Source organism: Leucoraja erinacea, chromosome 1 (assembly GCF_028641065.1).
Source record: "Leucoraja erinacea ecotype New England chromosome 1, Leri_hhj_1, whole genome shotgun sequence".
NCBI classification, from domain to species: domain Eukaryota; kingdom Metazoa; phylum Chordata; class Chondrichthyes; order Rajiformes; family Rajidae; genus Leucoraja; species Leucoraja erinaceus.
Window position 1 is genome coordinate 66467136 of NC_073377.1, and position 26416 is coordinate 66493551.

General features: G+C 42.5%; 1 protein-coding gene across 1 annotated transcript in view; it reads right to left on the bottom strand.

The window, feature by feature from the left end:
- The window catches only part of LOC129697731 (PGAP2-interacting protein-like), a 101784-nt gene that overhangs the window by 59272 nt on the left and 16096 nt on the right, over positions 1-26416 (bottom strand). The window contains exons 3-7 of the mRNA XM_055636414.1: positions 19620-19740; positions 17455-17609; positions 10765-10972; positions 7501-7583; positions 3763-4017 (exon numbers count right to left, since the gene is read on the bottom strand). Coding sequence (XP_055492389.1) covers positions 3763-4017; positions 7501-7583; positions 10765-10972; positions 17455-17609; positions 19620-19740 — 822 coding nt within the window. The remainder of the gene's footprint in view (positions 1-3762; positions 4018-7500; positions 7584-10764; positions 10973-17454; positions 17610-19619; positions 19741-26416) is intronic.

The window sequence follows — 26416 nt, forward strand, 5'->3', positions numbered from 1 at the left end:
AGTCAGCACACTGGTGGGTAGGTAACAGATCAATGCCTTATCTACACCTTGCTAACAAATTTGTTTCAGAATTCAATCAGAATTGAAAAATTGGGGACTACATGTGGATTAAAGTCCAGATTCTTCAGTGCATCTACCACATAAAAGACAGAGATGATAGAACAGGGATATCATAATACAGATTATCATCTGTTCAACCTGTTCCCACTTGTTTCTTGAAATCCTGCAAATTATTCTCTCCCCTGCCTAACCAATCCTTTTGAAATTACCTATTAACTGTTTCCTTCACCTTCAGTTTTAGACAACAAGACACTCTATGTTTAGCAAACATTTTTCCCTGGGTCTGAAGAAGGGTTTTGTCCTGAAACTTTGCCTATTTCCTTCACTCCATAGATGCTGCCTCACACGCTGAGTTTCTCCAGCATTCTTGTCTACCTATTTTTTCCTGAGATTCCTTTTATCCATCACTTTGAACTCAGTGGCTCCTGAACCTCAAACCATCGGAAATGAATTGAAACTTGCTATTTTATCTAAACCAGTTATGATAATACTGTATATACCCGTTAAATGTCCTCTTAATCATCCTCATTTCAAGACGAACTAAGCTTTTCCAGTCCAAATGAAATTCACCAAAATGAATAAACTTGTTTCTCACATGAATCCTATCCACATACATGGTCAGATACCTTGGTGTACATGACTCACGGAAGCTCACAATACTGCTCAAAGGGACTCCTCCATGATGTTGTCCTAATTCAGGTAATGAATGTCTTGGCCTGAAGAAGGGTCTGGACCCGAAACGTCATCCATTCCTTCTCTCCAGAGATGCTGCCCGTCCCACTGAATCACTCCTGCATTTTGGGTCTATCTTCAAGTAATGTATAATTCATCTCGAATGGTTGCAAATCTTCCCATATCATGGTCAGTATGAACACAAAAGATCAATTTTCTAACCAGCCTGTTCAACTTATTTTATATGATCTTAGCCTAATGGTCTTCTTGTCTGTCAAGAGCGTTTAATTGTCATAGTATGGACAATGTAACAATGACATTCTTACTTGCAGCAGCTTATCACTCTTGTAAAAACAATACACACAGGCAATAAACTTGGTCTTTTGACCCCTGAACCAAACATTTAAAACAAAAGTCACTACAATTCATAATTGGAATAGCTAGATAGATATATATATATATTTTTAAAGGCATAAAAATAGGAAAAATGAACAAAAATGAATTAAAACCTTTCTTTATCTGAATGGTGGCCGATTAGGAAAAGGGGAGATGTAACAAGACCTGGGTGTCATGGTACACCAGTCATTGAAAGTAGGCATGCAGGTGCAGCAGGCAGTGAAGAAAGTGAATGGTATGTTAGCATTCATAGCAAAAGGATTTGAGTATAAGAGCAGGGAGGTTTTACTGCAGTTGTACAGGGTCTTGGTGAGACCACACCTGGAGTATTGTGTACAGTTTTGGTCTCCTAATCTGAGGAAAGGCATTCTTGCCATAGAGGGAGTAAAGAGAAGGTTCACCAGACTGATTCCTGGGATGGCAGGACTTTCATATGAAGAAAGACTGGATAGACTCGGCTTGTACACGCTAGAATTTAGAAGATTGAGGGGGGGGATCTTATAGAAACTTACAAAATTCTTAAGGGGTTGGACAAGCTAGATGCAGGAAGATTCTTCCCGATGTTGGGGAAGTCCAGAACTAGGGGTCACAGTTTAAGGATAAGAGGGAAGTCTTTTAGGACCGAGATCAGAAAATCATTTTTTACACAGAGAGTGGTGAAACTGTGGAATTCTCTGCCACAGAAGGTAGTTGAGGCCAGTTCATTGGCTATATTTAAGAGGGAGTTAGATGTGGCCCTTGTGGCTAAATGGATCAGGGGGTATGGAGAGAAGGCAGGGATGGGATATTGAGTTGGATGATCAGCCATGATTATATTAGAAACATAGAAACATAAAAAATAGGTGCAGGAGTAGGCCATTCGGCCCTTCGAGCTTGCACCGCAATTCAATAGTCTACTTTCCTGTTTTTGCCACCAAAGTGGATAACCTCACATTTATCCACATTATACTGCATCTGCCATGCATTTGCCCACTCACCCAGCCTATCCAAGTCACCTTGCAGCTTCCTAGCATCCTCCACACAGCTAACACTGCCCCCCAGCTTCTTGTCATCTGCAAACTTGGAGATGTTGCATTCAATTCCCTCGTCCAAATCATTAATATATATCGTAAATAGCTGGGGTCCCAGCACTGAGCCTTGCGGTACCCCACTAGTCACTGCCTGCCATTGTAAAAAGGACCCGTTTACTCCTACTCTTTGCTTCCTGTCTGCCAGCCACATCAATCCACATCAATACTGAACCCCCAATACCGTGTGCTTTAAGTTTGTATACTAATCTCTTATGTGGGACCTTGTCGAAAGCCTTCGGAAAGTCCAGATATAACACATCCACTGGTTCTCCCTTATCCACTCTACTAGTTACATCCTCGAAAAATTCTATAAGATTCGTCAGACATGATTTACCTTTCATAAATCCATGCTGACTTTGTCCAATGATTTCACCACTTTCCAAATGTGCTGCTATCCCATCTTTAATAACTGATTCTAGCAGTTTCCCCACTACCGACGTTAGACTAACTGGTCTGTAATTCCCCGTTTTCTCTCTCCCTCCATTTTTAAAAAGTGGGGTTACATTAGCTATCCTCCAATCCTCAGGAACTACTCCAGAATCTAAAGAGTTTTGAAAAATTATCACTAATGCATCCACTATTTCTGGGGCTACTTCCTTAAGTAGTCTGGGATGCAGCCTATCTGGCCCTGGGGATTTATCGGCCTTTAATCCATTCAATTTACCTAACACCACTTCCCGGCTAACCTGGATTTCATTCAGTTCCTTCATCTCATTTGACCCCCGGTCCCCTGCTATTTCCGGCAGATTATTTATGTCTTCCTTAGTGAAGACAGAACCAAAGTAGTTATTCAATTGGTCTGCCATGTCCTTGTTCCCCATGATCAATTCACCTGTTTCCGACTTCAAGGGACCTACATTTGTTTTAAGTAATCTTTTTCTCTTCACATATCTATAAAAGCTTTTGAAGTCAGTTTTTATGTTCCCTGCCAGTTTTCTTTCATAATCTATTTTCCCTTTCCTAATTAAGCCCTTTGTCCTCCTCTGCTGGACTCTGAATTTTTCCCAGTCCTCTGGTAGGCTGCTTTTTCTCCCATTATAACTGTTTTACCTTTGTTGCACACATTTCTAATTTCCTGTTTGATGCCATCCCCAACTCCACTCCTACTGTTAGGTGGCCTGTACACAACTCCCAGTAGCGTTTTCTGCCCCTTAGTGTTTCGCAGCTCTACCCATATCGATTCCACATCCTCAAAGCTAATGTCCTTCCTTTCTATTGCGTTAATCTGCTCTCTAACCAGCAACGCTACCCCACCTCCTTTCCCTTTCTGTCTATCCCTCCTGAATATTGAATATCCCTGGATGTTCAGCTCCAAGCCTTGGTCACCCTGGAGCCATGTCTCCGTGATCCCAAATATATCATAGTCATTAATAGCTATCTGCACATTCAACTCATCCACCTTATTACGAATGCTCCTTGCATTGAGACGGCGGTGCAGGCTCGAAGGGCCGAATAGCCAACTCCTGCACCTATTTGCTATGTTTCTGTTTAATGTTTTTAGCAACTGGCAGTAATATGCCTCTCCCTCCCTCATTTAATTAATATCTTACTTCGAATCACTTACCCAAAACCACCATTGTTTTCTCCCTTGTGATGGCACCTCCAGGTACAAAGTTGTAAGCTATACACCACACTGTGCTGAAGATCTCCAGCAAATACACCAGCATCGCCGTGCCCATGGCCTTTCCTGGGCTTCCTGAACTGATGAGACGTTCAATTAGGTGGGGCCAGAGCGACATGACATAAACGGCCAACACAGTTCCTGCAGCAAATGCTCCTTCCCTCCGAAGGTAAAAGAGACAAATTGCTGATACTACTCCTGTAACGGCAATAATAAAAATCTATTACCATAACAGAAATCTCCTTGATATCCCTATGCAACCATTATTCAAAACAAACACTTGTAGAATTAGTCTGAATTGCATTCAATAACCTTAGCCTGCCTGCAAATGTTTTCGCTGCTGAAATCAAGGATTGCAATTCCAGTAAAAGGCAAATCTTGCTCAGCGGTTCTAGTTGGAACTATGGCACAAAAAGGAACTAAAAATATTTTAATCAAAATATATTTGCCCATTTTGCAGCATTCCACCACCCACCCCTCCCTCACAAATAAGCCACTGAACTAATTCCATGCACCTCATTCCTACAATGTCCAATTTTAAGCTGCCCGCCTTCCCTTTAAACAGAACTCTTGGGCACTGCTCCAGTTTAGTTTAGAGATACAGCACGGAAACAGGCCCTTCGGCCACAGAGTCCTCGCCGACCAGCGATCCCCGCACACTAACACTATCCTACACTAGGGACAATTTTTATTTATAGAAAACCAAACCTGTACTCCTTGGAGTGTGGAGGAAACCGAAGATGGAGAAAACCCACGCGGTCACGGGGAGAACGTACAAACTCCGTACAAACAGCACCCGTAGTCTGGATCGAACATGGGTCTCTGGTGCTGAAAGCGCTGTAAAGCAGCAACTCTACCATTGCACCACCGTGCAGTGCAGCACCACTGTTTCAACTGTGATTTTTTGACAAATTCAGCATTTTTGCCATCTACTATCAAAAGAGTTTTTTTAGTTGGCTGTTTTTGGGCTTGCTCGATACTTGCAACCCCCTCTACATCTGATTCGGCCATATCCATCCTGATTTCCATTGGGAAGGGCCACAAAAAGGCTGCCTTTCCCAACAAAGTTTCAATTAACACTCTGTAGGTATTTACTAAGTTGACCTTGGAGGAGACGGATGCTTTAAAGTTCAGCTGACCTATGCAGCACTGAAAGTACCACAACAATGGGCCTTTAGGGTCCACGCTTAAGACTATGCTTTTAAGAACTTGAAACGTGAAAGGTACATGATGGTGTCAGAAACATGACGACTGCCTATTGCCTTGGTGAAGTCTACACTACAAGCATTGCACTTTTGTACTTATTTATGATTGTGCTTTGTATAGTATTATTTAACTGAATAGTATGCAAAATGTGGAATTTCATTGTGTCTAGGTACATACAATAAAAAATACCATTGAACATTGAACTACATTGGAGATTTGCTAGATAGACAAAAATGCTAGAGTAACTCAGCAGGTGAGGCAGTATCTATGGAGCGAAGGAAATAGGCAATGTTTCGGGTCGAGACCCTTCTTCAGACTTGCTAGATTGGATTGTCTTCAACAAATTCAACTAATATTCCAATAGGACTTGTAAAGATACTCCCCTATTGCCGCTGGGAGTCACCAGTCAGCAGGTGAGGCTAGTAAATCTAGTGTTTGAGTATTTTTAAATGTGTAAATGTGGGGGGCGGGGGGGGGGGAGGGGAAAACTGTTTAAATCTCTTCCCTGTTTGGGAGACCCGACTTTTTCCCTGTTTCGGGTCGAGCACCGTGGAGCGGCCTCCAGCCTGAATGACACGGGGGCTCGGGAGACTGCGGAGCTGCGGATCTGCGGACTCACCATCGTCGGGGGTGGCCGGCCTCGAGCGTGGGGAGCGGCGGTGACTCGCTGCTGCGAACAAAGCAACGCAGCCGCAGGTCCGGTGGACTATTCGGGAGCAGGAGAGCTTCCCGTTCCCGGACTCCAGCCGGTGTCACGGGGTTGGAACAACCCGGACCGGGACAGTACTCACCCGGCACGGCTTCATGTGGGACTCACCATCGTTCCAATCTTGGACTTTTTCAGTCAACTTGGCCTAAAAATGGCCGTGGGACTCTAATTTTGGACAATAGAGACCGGAGAACAGGGGAGAGAAAAGACTTTGCCTTCCATCACAGTGGCTTCACTGTGATGGATGTTTGTGTGAATTTAATTATGTGTATGTCTGTAAGACAGTGTCTTTGTTTGTATGGCTGTGGAAACAACATTTCGTTTGAGTCTCACTGGGGCTCAAATGATAATAAATTTGTATTGTATTGTAATCTTTAATCACTTGGATTGTCTAATTTTACAATAGTCCTCCTCCTTGAAGGATTCTTCTTCATGTTTGTACATGAACTATAGGGAAGCATTGAAGGCAACTCCCATCTCTTGAAATGGATGCCAAGGAAAATGAATAATGATATATCACTGTTTTTCTGTCTCACATAAGAATTTCTCTGGCTTTTAACACACAAATTAGGCATTGAGCTGAAATGAAATTGGCTATTGGTGATAACATAGACCATTTTATGGCCTAATCCAAATAAGTCTCACACGCCCAATGCAGCTTTGATATAAATCATTCTTTGGCAGTGAACCAGGACAGTAGTCTTGAATGCAGCTTTAACTAGGAAAGGAGCCAATACATTCCTCAACTTGGTTTCCAGCTCCCACTTTGCCCTTCTCTCCACCAAAAATTTAGACTCGCTAACCCTCCATCTTATCCATTTGTGTTAGTTAATTAAAACTATCTCAATCAAATAAACCGCAGAGAAATGCAAAACTTGTAGAATGAAAATTATTGTCTAATATTTCTGCACAAAAAATCATTTCTTCAAAACCATTTGTCGCATAACTGAAGGGAATATACTGTTTCTGCATTTATATTATGCTTTAGTGAAATCAATTTGTTCCATAACATTTACACCAATAAAATACTATTGAAGTGGTTATAATATTCATGGCATGTTTCCTTGTTACTCGAGGCATAGTTTTCCATTGTGATCAATTTGGCTTTTGTTATTGGCCTGAAACAGTGGAAGATGAATTGCATATATCTTAGCAATAGTTATTTTCACTACAAAATCAAAGTCTCCGGCTAGAGAACCAACACGGTTGGCAGCACGGCCAAAATAGGCAGAAATACATGTCACTTAAAGCGGTGCTTCTGTTTACGAAATTAATATAATTTATTAATGGCTCACGTTAAATTAAAGAGAGCAAATTTCAGAAAATGGCACATCTGATTCATGTCCTGATTAAGCTCATCACAAAAATCGGTTTTGCTACAATGCAGCATGTAAATTATAAACATTGCAGCAATGAGCTGTGGTTTGATTTCTAAATACTATTTACCAGTATCAGCTAGGGCAGATGCAGACGATTTATTGGGTCTCCGGTGAGGTGTGACCATCAGATTCCTCTGTTGTGATTAATGCTCTGTATCTCATGATATCTGCCAAATGTATGCTTGTGAATCGTGAATGAGAGTAGAACTGAAATAGCTATAAATGCTACATGGTCAAAAAGCTAGCTGACCATATTGACTTGCTCACAAGAATATCAGCTTTGTTTAATTATCATGGGTTTCTAGATCAACCCACGTCTACAGTGGGAAAGAGAAAGATGGGGGGCTGGGTAGTCCCATACCCATACCTATCCTGCAAACCCCATACCTATGAGCCAAAGGACAACGTTGTTAACAGAGACTCGAAATGATAACATCACACCGATAGCCAGGGCAACCAAAATCACACCCCTGAAAGAAAAAGAAAGTTGTTTTATTTGAAAAGCATATTTTAAAAAATCATGTTTCTGACAATATATTAATTAAACTGCAAAACACCTCACCTCTGGCAACATTTTGAATTTCTGAAGTACGTGGGGATTGGAGTAAAAGAATAATGCAGCAAGTAAATGAGCAAAAATAAGCACTAGAAAGACAGCTTCTAACAAAAGCCAAAAGTACATCAGTGCAAAAGAGAAGATAAAGGGAAAAAAAATCCCTGTTTCAAAAAGAAGGGAATTTCTGATCTTTTGTAACACTATCATTGTTCTTAGAGTGTGGATCCATCTCATTTTCCGATGATCTACTTAGGCTAATCAGTGATCACGAATTCCAGCAACTGATATGGGGGGGGAAAGCCAAATTATAAATACATAGAAAACAAGAAAAATAAATAAAATCTAAGCAAAAACCATTGATACAAAAACGCAAAACAAAAAACAGGAAATGTTTAAAGCAATGAGCAAGAATTAACGTTTCAGGTCAAAGACTCCTTATCAGAATAGGAAATAAAGTTAAAGTCATATGCACTTGTACAATGAGGTACAGGTACAATGAAAAATCTTGCTCACAGCAGCATCTCAGGCATATAGACTCAGTCAAACATACAAAAGCAAATTGGGTTTTGTATGACATGACATGACATGACATGACATTTCTAAAAGAAACAGGACTGCAAAAACACAATGAAAAAAATAAGCAAGTTCATGCTAGTGCAAGAGGTGGACTGAAGTGTTCCATTGTCAGGGTAGGATTAGGATTGTGCTGATTAGTTGAAGAACCTGATAGTTGAAGGAAAGTAGGTTTTCCTGAACCTAGTGGTGTGAGACCACCAGCCCCTGCTGTTGCACTTGGAGCTGCTGCAAGTAAGAATTTCACTGTTCCGTTTCAGGACAAAGGAAGCAACAATATTGAATCATATCAAGTTGCAGAAAGGGGGAAAGAAGAAGAGACAAGAGGATGTCTGTGATAGGGTTTAGACCAGGCAAAAATAGAAAAGTGAAAAGAAAGAAACTGAAACAGAGACACAGCAGAAAATACAGTGGTTATTTGAAGTTGTTGAGTTCAATAATATCCTCAGGGCTTCAACTTACCCATGTAGAAGATGTGGTACTGTTCCCTTGACATACAGTAACATAGGACATTGTAATAGTGATGTTGGAACCGAAGACAGAAATCAGAGTAGGATAGAAAATTAAAATACCAGGTAACTCTCGCAGTGAATGGAGGTACATTGCTGCGCTAAGGACTTAATATCGAACAATTTCAAGTAACTTCCGTTTTACCTTCCATGCACATGGCTGTACTCCTCAATTTTGATTTGTTTCTTTTTACCTTTTTTGTACCTAAATGCTTATTTTTTCACAATTGTCATGCAGTGTATACTGCATCAGGGTTAAAAATGATACATCAGGTTTTTTAAAAAAAGTCCACCAATTTATTAGAAAGAGGAGAATGTCCTATAATGTCAATTACTGCTTTTCCAATGTTTTTCTCTTGTAGCACACATTTACAGATTCAGTTTTGGTGGAAATGTAACGTTATTTAACCCATTCCTCCTTCAATCATGCTCCTTCAAGCAGCCAGCCTCCAATATCAGAACTTAGAGGTACTCACCCCACTTAATTTGGAACAAGCGCTGACAAATTATTGGCATGGAGGGCCTATGCAGATGCAACAAAAGAGGTAAGTGCTCGTGACATTGATTTGTCTCGAGGCAGCGAGATCCTGCTGAGTTTGGGAAACTCGATCTACGTAACCATCACCTGCTCACCTGCTCATCTCTTCCACTGCAAACCTAATCACCTCCAGTCGCCATCACCACTAGGCTCCCTGAATGCAGTCATGTTCCATTCCCAAGATCTCAAACGCCGCCACCTTCTCTCCCAATTGCACATCCAAAGACATTTAACAAGCAGCACCAGGAGGGCTCTTATATTCAAAGTCACTTTGTGGACCTTCTTGGGCTAGCTCCAGCTTGTTGGTTGAATGATTTTGCAACCCGAGGCTCAACACCAGGTACTTCTTGGACATATCCGATCAAGAATAAGGATTGCAAATGAACGGTTCAATAACTGGAGAGTGGAAATGAAAACAATGTCTGAATGCAGGAGTTGACAACTGAGCACTTCAGGGGCCAATGTTAATAGAAACATAGAAATTAGGTGCAGGAGTAGGCCATTCGGCCCTTCGAGCCTGCACCGCCATTCAATATGATCATGGCTGATCATCCAACTCAGTATCCCGTACCTGCCTTCACTCCATACCCTCTGATCCCCTTAGCCACAAGGGCCACATCTAACTCCCTCTTAAATATAGCCAATGAACTGGCCTCGACTACCCTCTGCGGCAGAGAGTTCCAGAGATTCACCACTCTCTGTGTGAAAAAATTCTTCTCATCTCGGTTATAAAGGATTTCCCCCTTATCCTTAAGCTGTGACCCCTTGTCCTGGACTTCCCCAACATCGGGAGCAATCTTCCTGCATCTAGGCTGTCTAACCCCTTAAGAATTGTGTAAGTTTCTATAAGAATGCACATTAAAAATTCACAAACAGCAATGCCAAAACCTGAAATAAAAAAAGGAATATTGGCAAGTACCCAACAAGTCAGGCAGCAACTGTGGAAATGGCCTTATTCAAAAGTTAGTCATAGAGTCATGGAGACTCATAGTCAATGCCGTTATATCTAATTTGAGTTAGAGACATAGTCATCGAGCATGGAGACAGGCCCTTCACCCCATCTCCTTCATGTCGACCAAGATGCCCCATCATCACGTCCCATTTATCTGCGTTTGGTCTAACTCCCTCTAAACCGCTCCTATTCATGTACCTGTTCAAGTGTCCTTAAATTTGTTATCGTACCTGACTTAACTACCTCCTCTGGCAGATCTTTCCATACACCCACCACCCTCTTTGAGAATAAAAATGCCCATCGGGTTCCTATTAAATCTTTCCCTTCTCACCTAAATGCTTTGCTGAAAAGTTGTGAATGATCATGGCAGCACATGCAGGTCAGAGTCAGCATTATAAATCCATAATTCATTTAAAATATATATAATCTTTACAATCTTTACATGGGTCCTGTTCCAAACGATATCTACTGCAACACAGGCCCGGGACTCTAAATTGAGTTTCCCCCACAACCCCTGCCTTACCCATAGGGATTTGGATCTGGTCCAGCATTTGGGTGGCCACTCACTGCCCACCGAGAAACGAGCGAGACCTCACCGAAGATCCAGTGTGTGAGGAACTGCAGACTCCCAAACGCAGCCCCACTCACAAGCCAATCGCGGCAACTACCAGGATGCGTCTTTTCCGCCGATGATTTCATCTCCTCTTCCATCTGCGGCAACTTCTGAAAATCTGTCGTGGATAACATTTAATTTTAAATAATTTTAGACAATGATCATTGTAAATAAATTGACATCTCTTATCAATTACCAGCAGGTGAGCCCAAGGAACTGAGAAATTTTGGATGACTCGGTCAGTTGAATACTCTCTCAAACAACAGGTGGAAGCCAAATAAAACTACAGATGCGAGAATCCAAAATAAAAACAGAATGCTGGATGAACCCAGCCAGTCAAGAGGCATCTGTGGAAAGAGAGCCAGACACAAATGCTGGAGGAACTCAGTGGGTCAGGCAGCATCTCTGGAGAAAAAGGATAGGTGACACCTCTGGTTCGATCCCTTCTTCAGACTGTGGAAAGAGAAACTATTTATCATTTCAGGACAGGTAGACAAAAATGCTGGAGAAACTCAGCAGGTGAGGCAGCATCAATGGAGCGAAGGAAATCGGCGACGTTTTCCAACATCTGCAGTTGCTTCTTTATCATTTCAGGACTCTCAGTCTAAAGAAGGGACTCAACCCGAAATGTCATCCATTCCTTCTCTCCAGAGATGCTGCCTGTCCCGCTGAGTTACTCCAGCATTTTGTGTCTATCTTCGATGTAAACCAACATCTGCAGTTCCTTCCTACACCTAATATTTTAGGTCCCAGGTTGAAGGCTCTCCCTCCAACGATGCTGCTGACTGACCAGCTGAATTCTTTCACCAAACCACAAAGTGCTGGAGGAGCTCGGCAAGTCAAACAATATCTGTGGAGGGAATAAACAAGCGACATTCCTTCTGCAGAAGGATCCGGATAGGCTGTGGGCCGAGCATCAAAAATGTGTCTAGAAATACGTTTTCGTGACCCAAGTCACCAAACTACATGAAACTTTCCACAGATTTAGATGAAATATAATTGAGAAGGATGTCATAACTCGTCATTGCCAAAAGTTGCACATTAATTAATTAAACTAATTAGAAAATGAGATCGGGAAAGTAAGCGCCATCTAGTGGCCAATGCCCATATTACACCATGGGCAGCCTATTTCCGTGTTGCAGTCCATTTAAACTATATATTATTATACCAATATATATATATATATATATATATATATATAACCTGTTAATATGAATGTTATCATATATAATTAAATATAATTATATTATATAAAAATAATATGATGAATATAATTGTGAGTGTTTTTTTTTTAATGACACTGTCGCAGAGGTCCTGCTCCTGAACCAGCCTAATTAATGGGTGAGGGCAGTTCTTGTGGGTTCCTCCCTTTACTGAACCCCACTGACTGCCAGTGTGCAGAGTGGGGGTGACGGCCATAGTGGGACCGGGGCAGTGCCAGGCAGGCATGTTCCAGTCGCTTTAATAGGAAATTAAATGAGACTGCAGCAGATGTCCCAGGTTTTAAGGGCTCATGAACCTGCCTAATTAAAGGGTCAGGACAGATCCTCTAGGTTTCCCCATTTACTGAACCCCACTGACTGCCAAAGTGGGGAGAGTGGGGGTAACGGCCATAGTGGGACTGGGGCAGTGCCAGACCTGTAAGAGACCTGTCTTATTTCTGATGTAAATGTCACATCCTGGCCAAGAATCGAATGCTCTGATGTTTACTCGATGAATATTCATTTTAAGCTACAATGAGCTTATATTTATGTTATAGACCCCCCCCCCCCGATGGTGCCTTTGCAAATGAGGGATATTACCTTTGACCTAAAAGAACCCTAAAAGTGTTGCATTGTTTATCTCTAGTTTGTGTGTGTGTCCGTGTATGCCTTTCAAACGTGTATCTGTGGATGCAAGTGTGTATGTACGTGTGGATGGATGTATGTGTGCATGTATGTTTGGATGTGTACATGTATGTCAGCGTGTGAATGGATGTGTGGATGTGTGTGTGTGTGGATTTATGTGTGCATGTATGTGTGTGTTTGCATGCATGGAAGTGTGCGTATGGATGGATGTGTGTGTATGTATGTATGTGTGGATTGGTGGGTGGATTGTCGCAGTCATTCACCGGCACGCCATTATCATAAGTAATTCACTCATTGTTTAAATAATTTGACCAAATAAACAGTGAAACGATCCACATTAAAATAAAACTTTATATAATCATTTTTTTCCACAATTTATTTATTTTGTGTACTTTGAACCTTTACAAATGATGCGATGCGCTGGTAGGACATGCCTACGGTCAGTGTGCTCAGCAGTTGCTGTTTGTTGACTATGACTTGTCATGGATCGAAGCAGTCTCTTTGAGGCCGGCTCATCTGCTTCACCATCAGGAACTGCCTCTTGAGGTGATTCACCTGCTTCAGGCTTTTCAGCGTCTCGAACTCAATTGAAAGAGGAAAAAGAAAACAGAAAAGGAATGAAAAGTAAAATAAATCAACATCCTCAAATATATCTTTTCATTTTTCAAAGTAACATCATATGACCATAAGTAAAAAGATTTGTTGTTTGAGTCCTATCATTACCTTTCTTCCTTCTAGACTCGATTTATTGTTGTTATGTTGCTGAAGTGACTATAGCACTCTGCATGATAACCTGGGATACACTGCTGCATCCTAATAATAGAAGATAATATGTGTCAGGGTGTATTTTACATCTTTTCATGTTTTATATTATGTAAGACAATATCGACATATCAATGAGGAAATTAAACATGTATGCATGTCCAGGTAGATGGGATGGCAAGTCTGCAAATTATCAAATTAGTGTTCATTAAAGCACAGTGCATGTCCACACAAAACACTTTTGACAGGCTCTGAAGAGTGGAGGGGCAGAAGCTGCAGAAAAAAAACCTCTCATATTACATAGGTCTGCATGGACTTCAATTCATAAAATGTCAATCTCTTCTTAATGTCAATGAGACACACTGTAATTTACTGCCATAGATACGACTTCAAGTTCAAGTGCTGGAGCAGAGGGTGCAGAATAGCTAGAGAAAGAAGCATCTCATAGTACCTAGGTCTGCATGGACTTCCATTCATAAAGTGTCAACCTCTATTTAATGCCAATGAGACTTACACTGTAATTTACTACAATTGAAGTTATTTCAAGTATTTTATGACTTCAATTCATAAAATTTCAACCTCTTCTTAATGTTAATAAATTTTGTTAATTAATAATAATTAATAAATTAATTAATAATTGTTAATAAATAATTGTTAATTAATCTTAATTAAATTCCACCTCCAATTTAAATTCCATTTGGAATATTTTGGAGGACCAAGAAACCAAGAAGAATGTTAATGAGAATAACAATAGGTTACTACCATAGAAAAACTAGTTCGTTCACATATCACCAATTCATTTCTACAAAAACATCAACCATTTTTGACCATTTCTCACTGCAATGGAAGCCTATAAATAGCGATCGATATCCCTCCATTTTTCTCCCGTTGTCGGGGTCTGAAAACGACCGCTACAGCCTCCCCCCCCCTCCCCCCGCCCCCCGCGGAGATGATCCGCGGCTCCGCGTTCGCGAATCGGCCGCTTCTTAATTGAGACCGCGGTTTCACTTTACCGCGGGTACCTAGGCCCCGCGATCGGAGCACTTTTTCCCGGTAAGTTATCGCAGGCAGCTCCGAGATTAGCTGTTAAAAACTTATTACTCTACAACAAGCTGGCATTAGTGACAATGTTTAATTGACTGTGTTATGGAAACATATAGTTTAGGCCATCAAACATATTCAATGAATGAATGTATGAGTGAGTAAGTGAATGAATGAATTTATTCACATTATAAAAGGGTGCAATTAAATTAATTAAACTCCATACAGATTGATTTTCATAAATTCAGACTTTAGATCTTTTCACCTTTCAGTTAGAGTTGATTCCTGGCTGTCTTCTTTGTGTTCCAGCACCTCAGCAGGGACTTTGCTTTCAAGGCTCTCTTCCTCTTCTATCCACTCAGCAGCACATTCTTCAGCCTTTTTAATGCTTTTCTAACTAAATTCAATTAACCTGCTGCAAGTTTCCACGACATTTATTCCACAGAACAACAAATCGGAATCTCCAGTAAAACAGGCATCAGTGAAGCCCCCTCAGCCATTTTGTGTGCTAGCCTGAAACAAAGCACGTGATTGGCCAACTGGCAGACAACTCAATGTTAAAACGTGCTTTGATTGGACTAAAAATTACCCGAAATGTTTCCGTTTTTTCTCTAATTTAATAAAAATGTGCAAGTCTTGTTCATGACAAGTTTCAGGGGTGATTTATATAATTTTCTTTACACAATATGTGAAAATTTCATGTAGTTTGGTGACTTGGGTCACGAAACTGTAGAATAAAGCTCCTCGGCCCACAGCCTATGACCGGAAATGTCACCTATTCATTCCCTCCACAGATGCTGCCTAATTTGCTGAGTTCCTCCAGCACTGCGGTAGAAGAATTTAGCTAGTCAGTCAGCAGCATTTGTGGAAGGAGAGCCTTCAACCTATGGCTTGAAACTTTAACTGGTCACTCTTTCCACTAATACTGCTTGACTGGCTGGGTTCTTCCAGCATCCCAGTTCCTTGTGCCTCAAATTCTTCCAGCAATTCTGTTTCCTCAACCACCCAACCACCCCCACCCACTAACCCCCTCCTCTCCAAACACCAAGTGTCCATTCTTCAGGAAGACTATTTTCTCAATGGGCAGAGAATCCAGAAATCGGAGGTGCAAAGAGACTTGGGAGTGCTGGTGCAGGATTCCCAAAAAGTTAATTTGCAAGTCGAATCGGCAAGGGAAAGCACACAGAATGCTAGCATTTATTTCAAGAGGACTAGAATACAAAAACAGTGATGCAACCGCTGGTCAGGTTACATTTGGAGTATTGTGAGCAATTTTACGTCGAATATCTGAGGAAGGATTTGCGGGCTCTGGGGAAGGTCCAGAGTAGGTTTACGAGAATGATCCCAGGAATGAGTGGGTTAACATATAAGCGTTTGACAGCACTGGGCCTCTACTCGCCAAAGTTTTGAAGGATGAGGGGGAGACCTAACTTACCAAATAGTGATATTCCTGGATAGAGTTGATGTGGGATGTTTGCACTATGGGAGAGTCCAGGACCAGAGGTCACAGCCTCAGAATTAAAGAGTATTCCTTTAGGAAGGAGATGAGGAGTAAAAATGTCTTTAGTCAGAGGATGGTAAATCTGTGGAATTCTTTGCCACATAAGTCTGTGGAGGTCAAGTCAATGGATATTTTTACGGCAGAGATAGATTCTTGATTAGTACGATGTCAGGGGTTATGGGGAGAAGGCAGGGGAATGGGGTTAGGAGGGAGAGATAGATAGACCATGAATGAATGGCGGAGTGGACTTGATGGGCCGAATGGCCTAATTCTGCACCTATCACTTATGAAAAGATTAACTAAATGCTGCAATAAATTGGAAAACAAAGTGGGAGGGTGGGGGGGAATGGAATCTCAATGTAATTTTCTGACCAAAGTTGTGAAGGGCAGTCTGTTAAATGATTGATACTGCATCCCTGCTTAAAGTTTACCAATAACACTTGAAGGGAGCAAAGTCCTGATATATAGGTGTGCTTTCAGCAAACACAGGTTGTGGGAGGGAAGGTCAATAAAAAGACCGCAGATTCTGGAAATCTGAGACTAAAACATACTGAAAGACTACATCAGTGGAAAGAGATACAATTAATGTTTCAAGTTTGAGATCTGTTGTCAGAACTGACAAATAGAGAAAATATTAATTGTAAGATGCAGAGAAGGTGGCAGGAGAAATAGAAAGATCAAAAGGGAAAAGGCAAGAACAGGTCAAATGTGTTAACCATGCGGTTCCGGTCAATCTTCAGATATATATTTTCTTTTTTCATCTAATTTAATCTTAACACTATGATATATACAGTATAGACAGAATAAAGGTAAATTTCATAGGTAACATACTTTCATGGCCACAGTCTTAACTACCCTACATTCAATATTTAAGAAAGAACTGCAGATGCTGGAAAAATCAAAGGTAGACAAAAATGCTGGAGAAACTCAGCGGGTGAGGCAGCATCTATGGACCAAAGGAATAGGTGACATTTCGGGTCGAGAAGAGTCACCTATTCCTTCGCTCCATAGATGCTGCCTCACCCGCTGAGTTTCTCCAGCATTTGTCTACCTACATTAAATATTAATATTTTTTCTTCATTCTTCAACTGCAGCACATTTTACACTCCTTGATTCATTATGTTAATTCGTCCTTCAGAATTTTGGGATATTGTGAATTGTTCCAATAAAAAAAAAAACCATAACAACATTTTCAAAGTTGTATTCTTCCACTTTTCTGCTTCATTAACTGTACCACAATCTAATACGAAGCAAACTAATGAAATGGCTTTCCACCTACTTCAAGGAATCTATATTCAAATCACAAGTATTTTAAAACACAAATCTGCGGCGTTAAGTATGCCTTAAGATTACAATAACAACATTTTTAAACGTGAATAGTTTCGACATGGACAACCATATAACTTCTTTGAATAAAATACTCTTTTACTACTTCAATGTATCCTTTACCTGAGCGTATTCTCTCCAAAGTCACAATGGCACCCAGAGCCAGTATTACAGAGTTGAACATATTGTTGGCCCACACTGGGTTCAGGGAGATGCTCCAGATCCTTACGACAAGTTGTAGAATATGACCCAGAATGAAACCCCAAACTCTGCAGAGCCTACAAATTAATAATACAGAAATATTAGCATTTGTGTATCCTTTATGACAAAACAAAATCATTTGGGTTTGAAGGAACTATTCAAGTCATTTTAAGTTTGCTTTTCATTCTTTTTTTGTCACCTTGTATTCCAGTTTATTCCTTCCAATGTTCTTTATTGTTCAGTGTAATGTAAGGGTTAAACAGGTTTTTCAGCTAAATAGAGTTGTCTGCAAACAGTGCATATATCAAGCTAGCATACTCAATTTGAAAAACAATTAGATGCTTGGGAAAATGCATGGGCTCACTTAGAAGGAGTAAAACATGGGAAGACCTGCAAGGACATCTAGTAAAATGATTGGATAAACCGTAGTCAGCAGACCGTTGAACTGTAAAACACTTTTCACTTGCGGAGAGAGATTAGCAAGTTTGCAGATGATACAAAAGTGGGTGGAATTGCAGATAGTGAAGATGGCTGATAGGTTAGCTAGGTGGGCTGAGGAATGGTTGATGAAATGTAATACAGAGAAATGTGAGGTGTGACATTTTGGTGGAAGACACCAGCAATGTGCCTGAAATTCAAGAGTCAGGTGGTGGAAGTTAGTGGAGTGGCTGTTACCAGGGAGAACATGTTTGGGAAGCTGAAAGGACTGGGCCAGTTGGACTGCACCCTAGGGATCTGAAATAGGTAGCTTTAGAGATTGTGGAGGCATTAATAGTGATATTTCAGGAATCACGAGTCAGGAGTGGTACCAGATGATTGGAAAATTGGCATATTACCCCACTGCACAAAAAGGGAGCAGGGCAGAACAGTGGGAACTATAGGCCATTAGTCTGACCGGCGGTTGGTAAGATTTTAGAGCCCATTATGAAAGATGTTACAGAGTACTTAGAAATTTGTGATAAAATAGGCCAAAGTCAGCATAGCTTTGTGAAGAGGAGATCTTGCTTGACAAATTTGCTGGAATTCTTTGAAGTAAATAGCAGGACAGACAAAGGAGTCAGTAGCTGTTGTTTACTTAGATTTTCAGAAAGCCTTTGGATATGTTGCTACACGTTAGGCTGCTTGGAAAGATGAGAGCCAACAGTATCAAAGGGCAAATACTCGCACGGATAGCAGGTTGGCTGGATGGCAGAAGTCCAAGAGTGGCAATAAGGGGAGCTTTTTCAGGTCGGCTGCCAATGACTAGTGGAGTTCCACAAGGGTCGATGCTGGGGCACCTACTCTTCATGTTGTATATTCATGATTTGGATGAGGGGACTGAAGGCTTTGTGGCAAAGTTTGCAGATGATACGAAAATAGGTGGAGGAGCAGGTAATGTAGGGAAAGCTGGAACTACAGAACGACTTGGACGTTGGGAGAGTGGGCAATCATGCATTTTGGTAGTAGAAATAAAGGCGTAGACTATTTTCTAAATGGGGTGAGAATCCAGGAATCAGAGGTGCAAAGGGACTTGGGAATGCTGGTGCAGGATTCCCAAAAAGTTAATCTGCAAGTCAAAACAGTAGTAAAGAAAGTCAACTCAATGCTAGCATTTATTTCAAGAGGGCTTTTATATAAAAACAGGGATGAAATGTTGAGGCTCTATAAAGCACTGGTAAGGCCGCATTTGGAATATTGTGAGCCATTTTGGGCCCCATATGTGTGGAAGGATGTGCTGGCTATGGAGAGGGTCCAGAGGAGGTTTCCAAGAATGATCCCAGGAATGAGTAGGTTAACCTATGATGAGCATTTGTCGGCACTGGGCCTGTACTCGCTGGAGTTTAGAATATTGAGGGGGGGACCTCATTGAAACATACGGAATAGTGAAAGGCTTGGATAGAGTGGAGGTGGAGAGGATGTTTCCACTAGTGGGAGAGTCTAGGACTAGAGGTCATAGATTCAGAATTAAAGGACGTTATTTTAGGAAGGAAATTAGAAATGTCCTTAGTAATCAATAACATTGGAAGTTATTTGTTGTAACAGTTTATTTATTCTTTGTTCAAATTCAACAAATGTGATCTCACAAAAAAAATCCAAGAAGCTGATACCTTTGCTGGCTGTTTGCTGACCACCATGTGACACTTTGAACAAGTAGAGCCGTACATACACCAAGAGCCAAAGTTAAGAGACGGGTGACAGTGTGAGAGGCTTGGTACGAAGCAATGCTCGCTGCAAGACAAAAATATTATTGTACAACAATTTCCTTTCTTATCATAGGAGAAATTTGTAATGCAGATATTGAAGTAACTCATCAATTACAGAAGACTTCTCTTTCACCTCATCAATTGTGCTTTGGTGATACTCCTCTTCCAACCAATAGGAAACTATCAGCAGAGTCACAATTGCAGTAAACTTGCCTACAATGGCAAAGGATTGGGAGCACAATGCAAAACATGTGAACACATGTAAGATCATTAATGTGACTGCAGCTATTTGAATTGCCTTTTGTAATATGATGTTGCACAATATTGATCTGTCCTTCACAGACCATGTGGATCTGGTATTGCACTAATACTGTCATGTCTTCCGATATACATTGAAAAACATTGTTTTGAGTGCTATCCAGGCAGATCAAACCATGCGTAAAGTACTGCAAAAGGAGGAAGGAAACAATGGTTTATTTATTATCATGTGTATATACAGATTTTTTTGCATACAGATCAGTGAGATTATTGCCATACACAAGTACAATCCCTGGTTAGCACATAATGCAAAGAAAAAGCCCACTGAGTCAACATGCAACAGACGCCAGATGTTGGCACCATATCACAGTCCCAGCTACAGTCGGCCATAAAGACCTGCTGTTGCAGTCACCTCCATCGCCGTCTTTCTCCTTCTCCTTGCCCGGCCATCTTCAGCCATTGTGCCCTGGGGCAGGTCCTCACACAGTCGTGGAAGTTAAAACCCCCGGCCCCTTCCCATGTTTCGCGTCCACCATCATCGCCGACTCCCTCCACCTCCTGGATGCACCTTCAGGGTGCAGAATATAGTGTTACATCTACAGAGGACATGCAGATGATTTGCTTTGTTGGCCATTTCCTTGATGGGGTTGAACCAGGTCAAATTGTTGGTGATATTTACACCTGGAAACTTGACGTTCTCGACCATCTGACCTCAAAAAGCAGGCTGGACTGTGCGTCCCCGTCTGCATCAATGGTGCTGAAGTGGAGGTGGTTGAGAGCTTCAAGTTCCTAGGTATCACCAACACCTCAATTTCCCTGGAAAATTCAGCATGACTCCAATAACTCCTACCAATTTTATAGACGTGCGATAGAAAGCAACCTATCCAGATGTATCACAGCTTGGTTTGATTTGCCCAAGATCGCAAGAAATTGCAGAATTGTGAATGCACTTCAGTCCACCATGCAGGCCAGGCTCAATCCGCCCCCTCCCTCCTCCCAATTGAGTCCATCAACACTTCACGCTGCCTCGGGAAAGCAGACAAGGACTACTTACACCGTAGTCATTCCCTCTTCACCCGTCCTGTCAGGCAGAATATAAAGAAGCTTGAAAGTGAGTTCCATCAGTTTCAAGAACAGTTTCTTTCCCACAGTTGTCAGACTATTTAAACAATCTTGTAAACTATGAATGCGGACCGATCTCCCAATCTACTTCTTTACAACCCTTGAATTGGTTGGACTTTCTCTGCAGCTGTAACATTTGGTATATTTTCTAATTTGCACTACCTGATGTCCTTGTGTATTTGATTTGCCTGGATAGCATGCAAAATAGATTTTCCCTGCGTCTCGGTACACATGACAATAATAAACCAGTATCAAAACTAATACCACTTCAGCACCATTGATACAGACAGATGTACTACACCCCACTTCCTGAAATTGATGACCAGCTCCTTTGTCTTGCTGACATTGAGGGCGAGGTTGCAGTTTTGACACCATGCTATTAAGCTCTTCATCTCTTTCCTGTACTCCATCTCGTCATTGTTCAAGATACAGCTCACCACAGCCGTCTCATCTATAATTTTGACAGATTCACCATTGTTAATTTACCAGAATCGTGATCTCTGCTAATTTTCATAACCCTGAGTGGTTTCCCATTCATTAAGGTCTGTAATTGGAACTGTAATCGGAGTTCCATTACGAGTCTGATTGAAATGGATCAACACTGTGGAACAGGTTGTACTCCAAAAGCAAAATACTGTAGATGCTAAAAATCTGAATAACAACTGAAAATCCTGCAAGTGCTTGATAAGTTAAGTAGCATTTGAATGGAGAGAGAATCAGTTAATATTTAATCAGGACCAAGAAATGTCAAAAATACATTTTAAGTTCAAATTCTTGAACCTTCCACCCAAATCCATGAAGGTCATTTACATCACAGCAATTTAATACGGAGTTCACTGCCACACCCAGAAGCGCAATAAGCAACAAATGTTGACCTTACCTGTGACAACTATGTCTTACAAATGAATAAAAATAATCTTTGTGAAACTTTAATTTCACCCAGTTCTTCCCCTCAAAAGAAGACAGTGTGAAATGATCGAAGCACCATCTACGTAGCTATGAAATTGGACACTGGGGGAGAGGGGAGAGAGGGGAGAGAGGGGAGAGAGGGGGTGTGCTGAGAGGGGGATGGGGAGAGGTGGGGAGCAGGGAGGGGGGAGGAAGGGTGGAGGAGGGAAGGGGGTAGGGGTGTGTGGAGGGGGGGGGGGGTTTAAGGGAGGAATTGTGGGGGAGGGGATGGCGGGAGGGGGGAGCAAAAGAGGGGAGAGAGAGAGAGGGGGGGGGGGGGAGGAGGAGAGGAGGGGGGGGGGAGGAGAAGGGGGGGGGAGGAGAGGGGGAGAGGAGAGGGGGGAGAGGAGAGGGGGGAGAGGAGGGGGGAGAGGAGGGGGGAGGGGAGAGGAGAGGGGGAGGGGGGGGAGAGAGGGGGGGAGAGGAGAGGGGGGGGGAGGAGAGGGGGGGAGGGGAGGGGGAGAGAGAGGGGGGGGGAGAGAGAGGAGGGGGGAGAGAGGAGGGGGGAGAGAGGAGGGGGGAGAGAGGAGGGGGGGGAGAGGAGGGGGGGGGGAGGGGGGGGAGGGGAGGAGGGGGAGGGAGAGGGAGAGGGAGGGAGGGGGAGAGGAGAGAGGGGGAGAGGGGAGAGAGAGGGGATGAGAGTTTGTCAAAACACAAACACAGAAAGAACTAGACTACACTACACTAGATAGAAGGAGGAGGAGGAGGGGGGAGAGGAGAGGGGGGGAGAGGAGAGGGGGGGAGAGGAGAGGGGGGGTAGAGGAGAGGGGGGGTAGAGGAGAGGGGGGGGGAGAGGAGAGGGGGGGAGGGGGGAGAGGGGGGGAGAGGAGAGGGAGAGCGAGGGGTGGAGAGGGGGGGGGGAGGAACGGCGGGGAGAAGAACCTAAAAAACATTTTAGAACCAAAAAAGACACATTCTGCAAGCATAGTAGAACCAAAAGAGACACTTTTTGCAAACATTTTAGAACCAATTGACACTTTTTGCAAACAGTTTAGGACCAATAGACACATTCTGCAAGCGTTTTAGAACCACTAAGGACTAAGTTACATTTGAGTAGACATGTGTTCAGTGTTATTCACAGCTCAGAGAAACGTGATCCTCTGCCTTCCTCCATCTTGAAGTGTCTGTGAGGCACACCACTTCCCGGTTTTATAGTCCCTCCCCCTGCCGCCAGCAGGGGCAGCAAAGAGAATGGGGAATTTTGTAAAAACATTAATATCTCTGTCATTTTTCATCGACGGGAAAAATCCTCGGCACATGTATGGCGGAGGGGGGCTCTGACGGCCGTAGGTGGCGGCGTTCTCTCGGAAATCGCAGCACAAATGGCCAAAACCGGTCAAGAACAGACTTTTAGTAAGATAGATAGATAGATAGATAGATAGATAGATAGATAGATAGATAGATAGATAGATAGATAGATAGATAGATAAGGGGGGAAAAGGGTAAATTCACTCTCGAGAGTGGAACCCCTCAGGAATCAAAGTGGTCACCTCTGCGTGGAGCCAGAGGAGATGGGCAAGGTTCTCAATGAGTATTTCTCCTCTGCATTTACCAAAAAGGTCGATGAGGGCAGAGCTGTAGATGTTGTATATGGCCTTCAGCAAAGCATTTAACAAGGTTCTGCATGGTAGGCTGCTCTAGAAGGTTAAATCGAATGGGATCCAAGGAGAGAAAGCTGAATGGATAGAAGATTGGCTTCATGGAAGGAAGCAGAGGGTCATAAATTCATAAGTGCTATGAGAAGAATTAGGCCATTCAGCCCAACAAGTCTACTCCACCATTCAATCATGGCTGATCTATCTCTCCCTCCAAACCCTTCTCCCCATAACCTCTGACACCTGTACTAATCAAGAATCAATCTATCTTTGCCTTAAATATATCCACTGACAGCCTCCACAGGCTTCAGTGGCAGAGAATTCCACAGATTCACCACCCTCTGGCTAAAGAAATTCATCCTCATCTCCTTCCTAAAAGTACGTCCTTTAATTCTGAAGCTATGACCTCTAGTCTTAGACACTCCCACTTATGGAAACATCTTCTCCACATCCACTCTATCCAAGTCTCTCACTATTCTGTATGATTTCAATGAGGTCCCCCCTCATTCTTCTAAACTCCAGCAAGTATAGGTCCAGTGCCTTCAAACACACATCATATGTTAACCTACTCATTCCTGGGATTATTCTCGTAAACCTCCACTGGACCCTCTCCAGCACGTCCTTCCTCAGATATAGTGCCCAAAACTGCTCACAACATTCCAAATGCGGCCTGACCAGCACCTTATAGAGCTTCAGCATTACATCCCTGTTTTTGTATACAAGCCCTCTCTAAATAAATGCTAGCATTGGGTTTGCTTTCTTTACTACCAATTCGACTTGCAGATTAACTTTTCGGGAATCCTGCACCAGTACTCCCAAGTCTTTTTGCACCTCCGATTTCTGGATTCTCTCCACATTTAGAAAATAATCTACATCTTTATTCCTACTACCAAAATGGATGACTCCACATTTTGCTACATTATATTCCATCTGCCACTTCTTTGCCTACTCTCCCAACCTATCCAAATCCTTCTGCACATCTCCCCTTCACAAAGCCATGTTGACTCTGGTCTTTTACCGTGAACTTCAAAGTACTCTGTAACCTCATCTTTATAATGGGCTCTAAAATCTTACCATCCACTGGTCAGACTAACCGGCCTATAGTTCCCCCTATTCTTCTTTTCTCACTTTGTGTGCAGCGGGGCAATTTTGGAAATTTTCCAATCATCTGTAACCAGTCCTGACTCTAGTGATTCCTGAAATACTGCATCACAGTGATGGTGATGGTGGAAGGTTGCTTCCCGGGCTGGAGGCCTGTGACTAGTGGTGTGCCTCGGGGTTCGGTACTAGACCCATTGTTGTTTGTCATCTATATCAATGATTTGGATGAGAACATACATGGCAAGATTAGCAAGTTTGCTGATGATACTGGATCTGGATGTAGTTCGCTGAAAAGCATCACTCAGCTTACAAAAGTGGGTGGTTTTGCAGATAGGGAAGATCGTTGTGAATAATTGCAGCAGGATCGTGATCGATTGGCCAGGTGGGGTGAGGAATGGTTGATGGAATTTAATAGAGAAATATGAGGTCTGGGAAGTCTAACATAGGCAGGACCTACACAAGTTAGGGCTTTATTCTTTGGAGCGCAGAAGGTTAAGGGGGAACTTGATAGAGGTTTTTAAAATGATGAGAGGGCTAGACAGAGTTGACGTGGAAAAGCTTTTCCCACTGAGAGTAGGGAAGATTCAAACAAGGGGACATGACTTGAGAATTAAGGGACTGAAGTTTAGGGGTAACATGAGGGGGAACTTCTTTACTCAGAGAGTGGTAGCTGTGTGGAATGAGCTTCCAGTGAAGGTGGTGGAGGCAGGTTCGTTTTTATCATTTAAAAATAAATTGGATAGTTATATGGATGGGAAGGGAATGGAGGGTTATGGTCTGAGCGCAGGTATATGGGACTAGGGGAGATTATGTGTTCGGCACGGACTAGAAGGGTCGAGATGGCCTGTTTCCGTGCTGTAATTGTTATATGGTTATATGGTTACACAGTGAATGGTAGGGCTCTGGGGAGTGTTGTGGAGCAGAGGGATCTAGGAGTGTATGTGCATGGTTCCTTGAAGGTGGGGTCGCAGGTAGATAGATAGGGTGGTCAAAAAGGCTTTTGGCACTTTGGCCTTCATCAGTCAGAGTATTGAGTATAGAAGTTGGGAGGTCATGTTACAGTTGTATAAGACGTTGGTGAGGCCGCATTTAGAGTATTGTGTTCAGAGTATTGGGCACCATGTTATAGGAAAGATGTTAATAAGCTAGAAAGGGTACAGAAAAGATTTACGAGGGTGTTGCCAGGACTGGAGGATCTGAGCTATAGGGAGAGGCTGAGTAGGCTGGGACTCTATTCCTTGGACGCAAGAGGATGAGGTGTGATCTTATAGAGGTGTATAAAACCGTGAGAGGAATAGATCGGGTGGATGCACAGCGTCCCTTGCTCAGTGTAGGGGAATCGAGGATCAGATGATATAGGTTTAAGGTGAAGGGGAAAAGATTTAATAGGAATCTGAGGGGAAAAGTTTTCACACAAAGGGAGGTGGGTGTATGGAACAAGCTGCCAAAGGAGGTGGTCCAGACAGGGATTATCCCAACGTTTAAGAAACAGTTAGACAGTTTCATGGACAGGATAGGTTTGGAGGGATATGGAGCAAATACAAGCAGGTAGAATTAATGGAGCTGGGACATGTTGGCTGGGGTGGCCAAGTTGGGCTGAAGGGCTTGTTTCCACGCTGTATGACTCTATGTTCTCCTGTCGGTATGCAAAAGCTATTTAAGGTCTCCTTTTGGGTG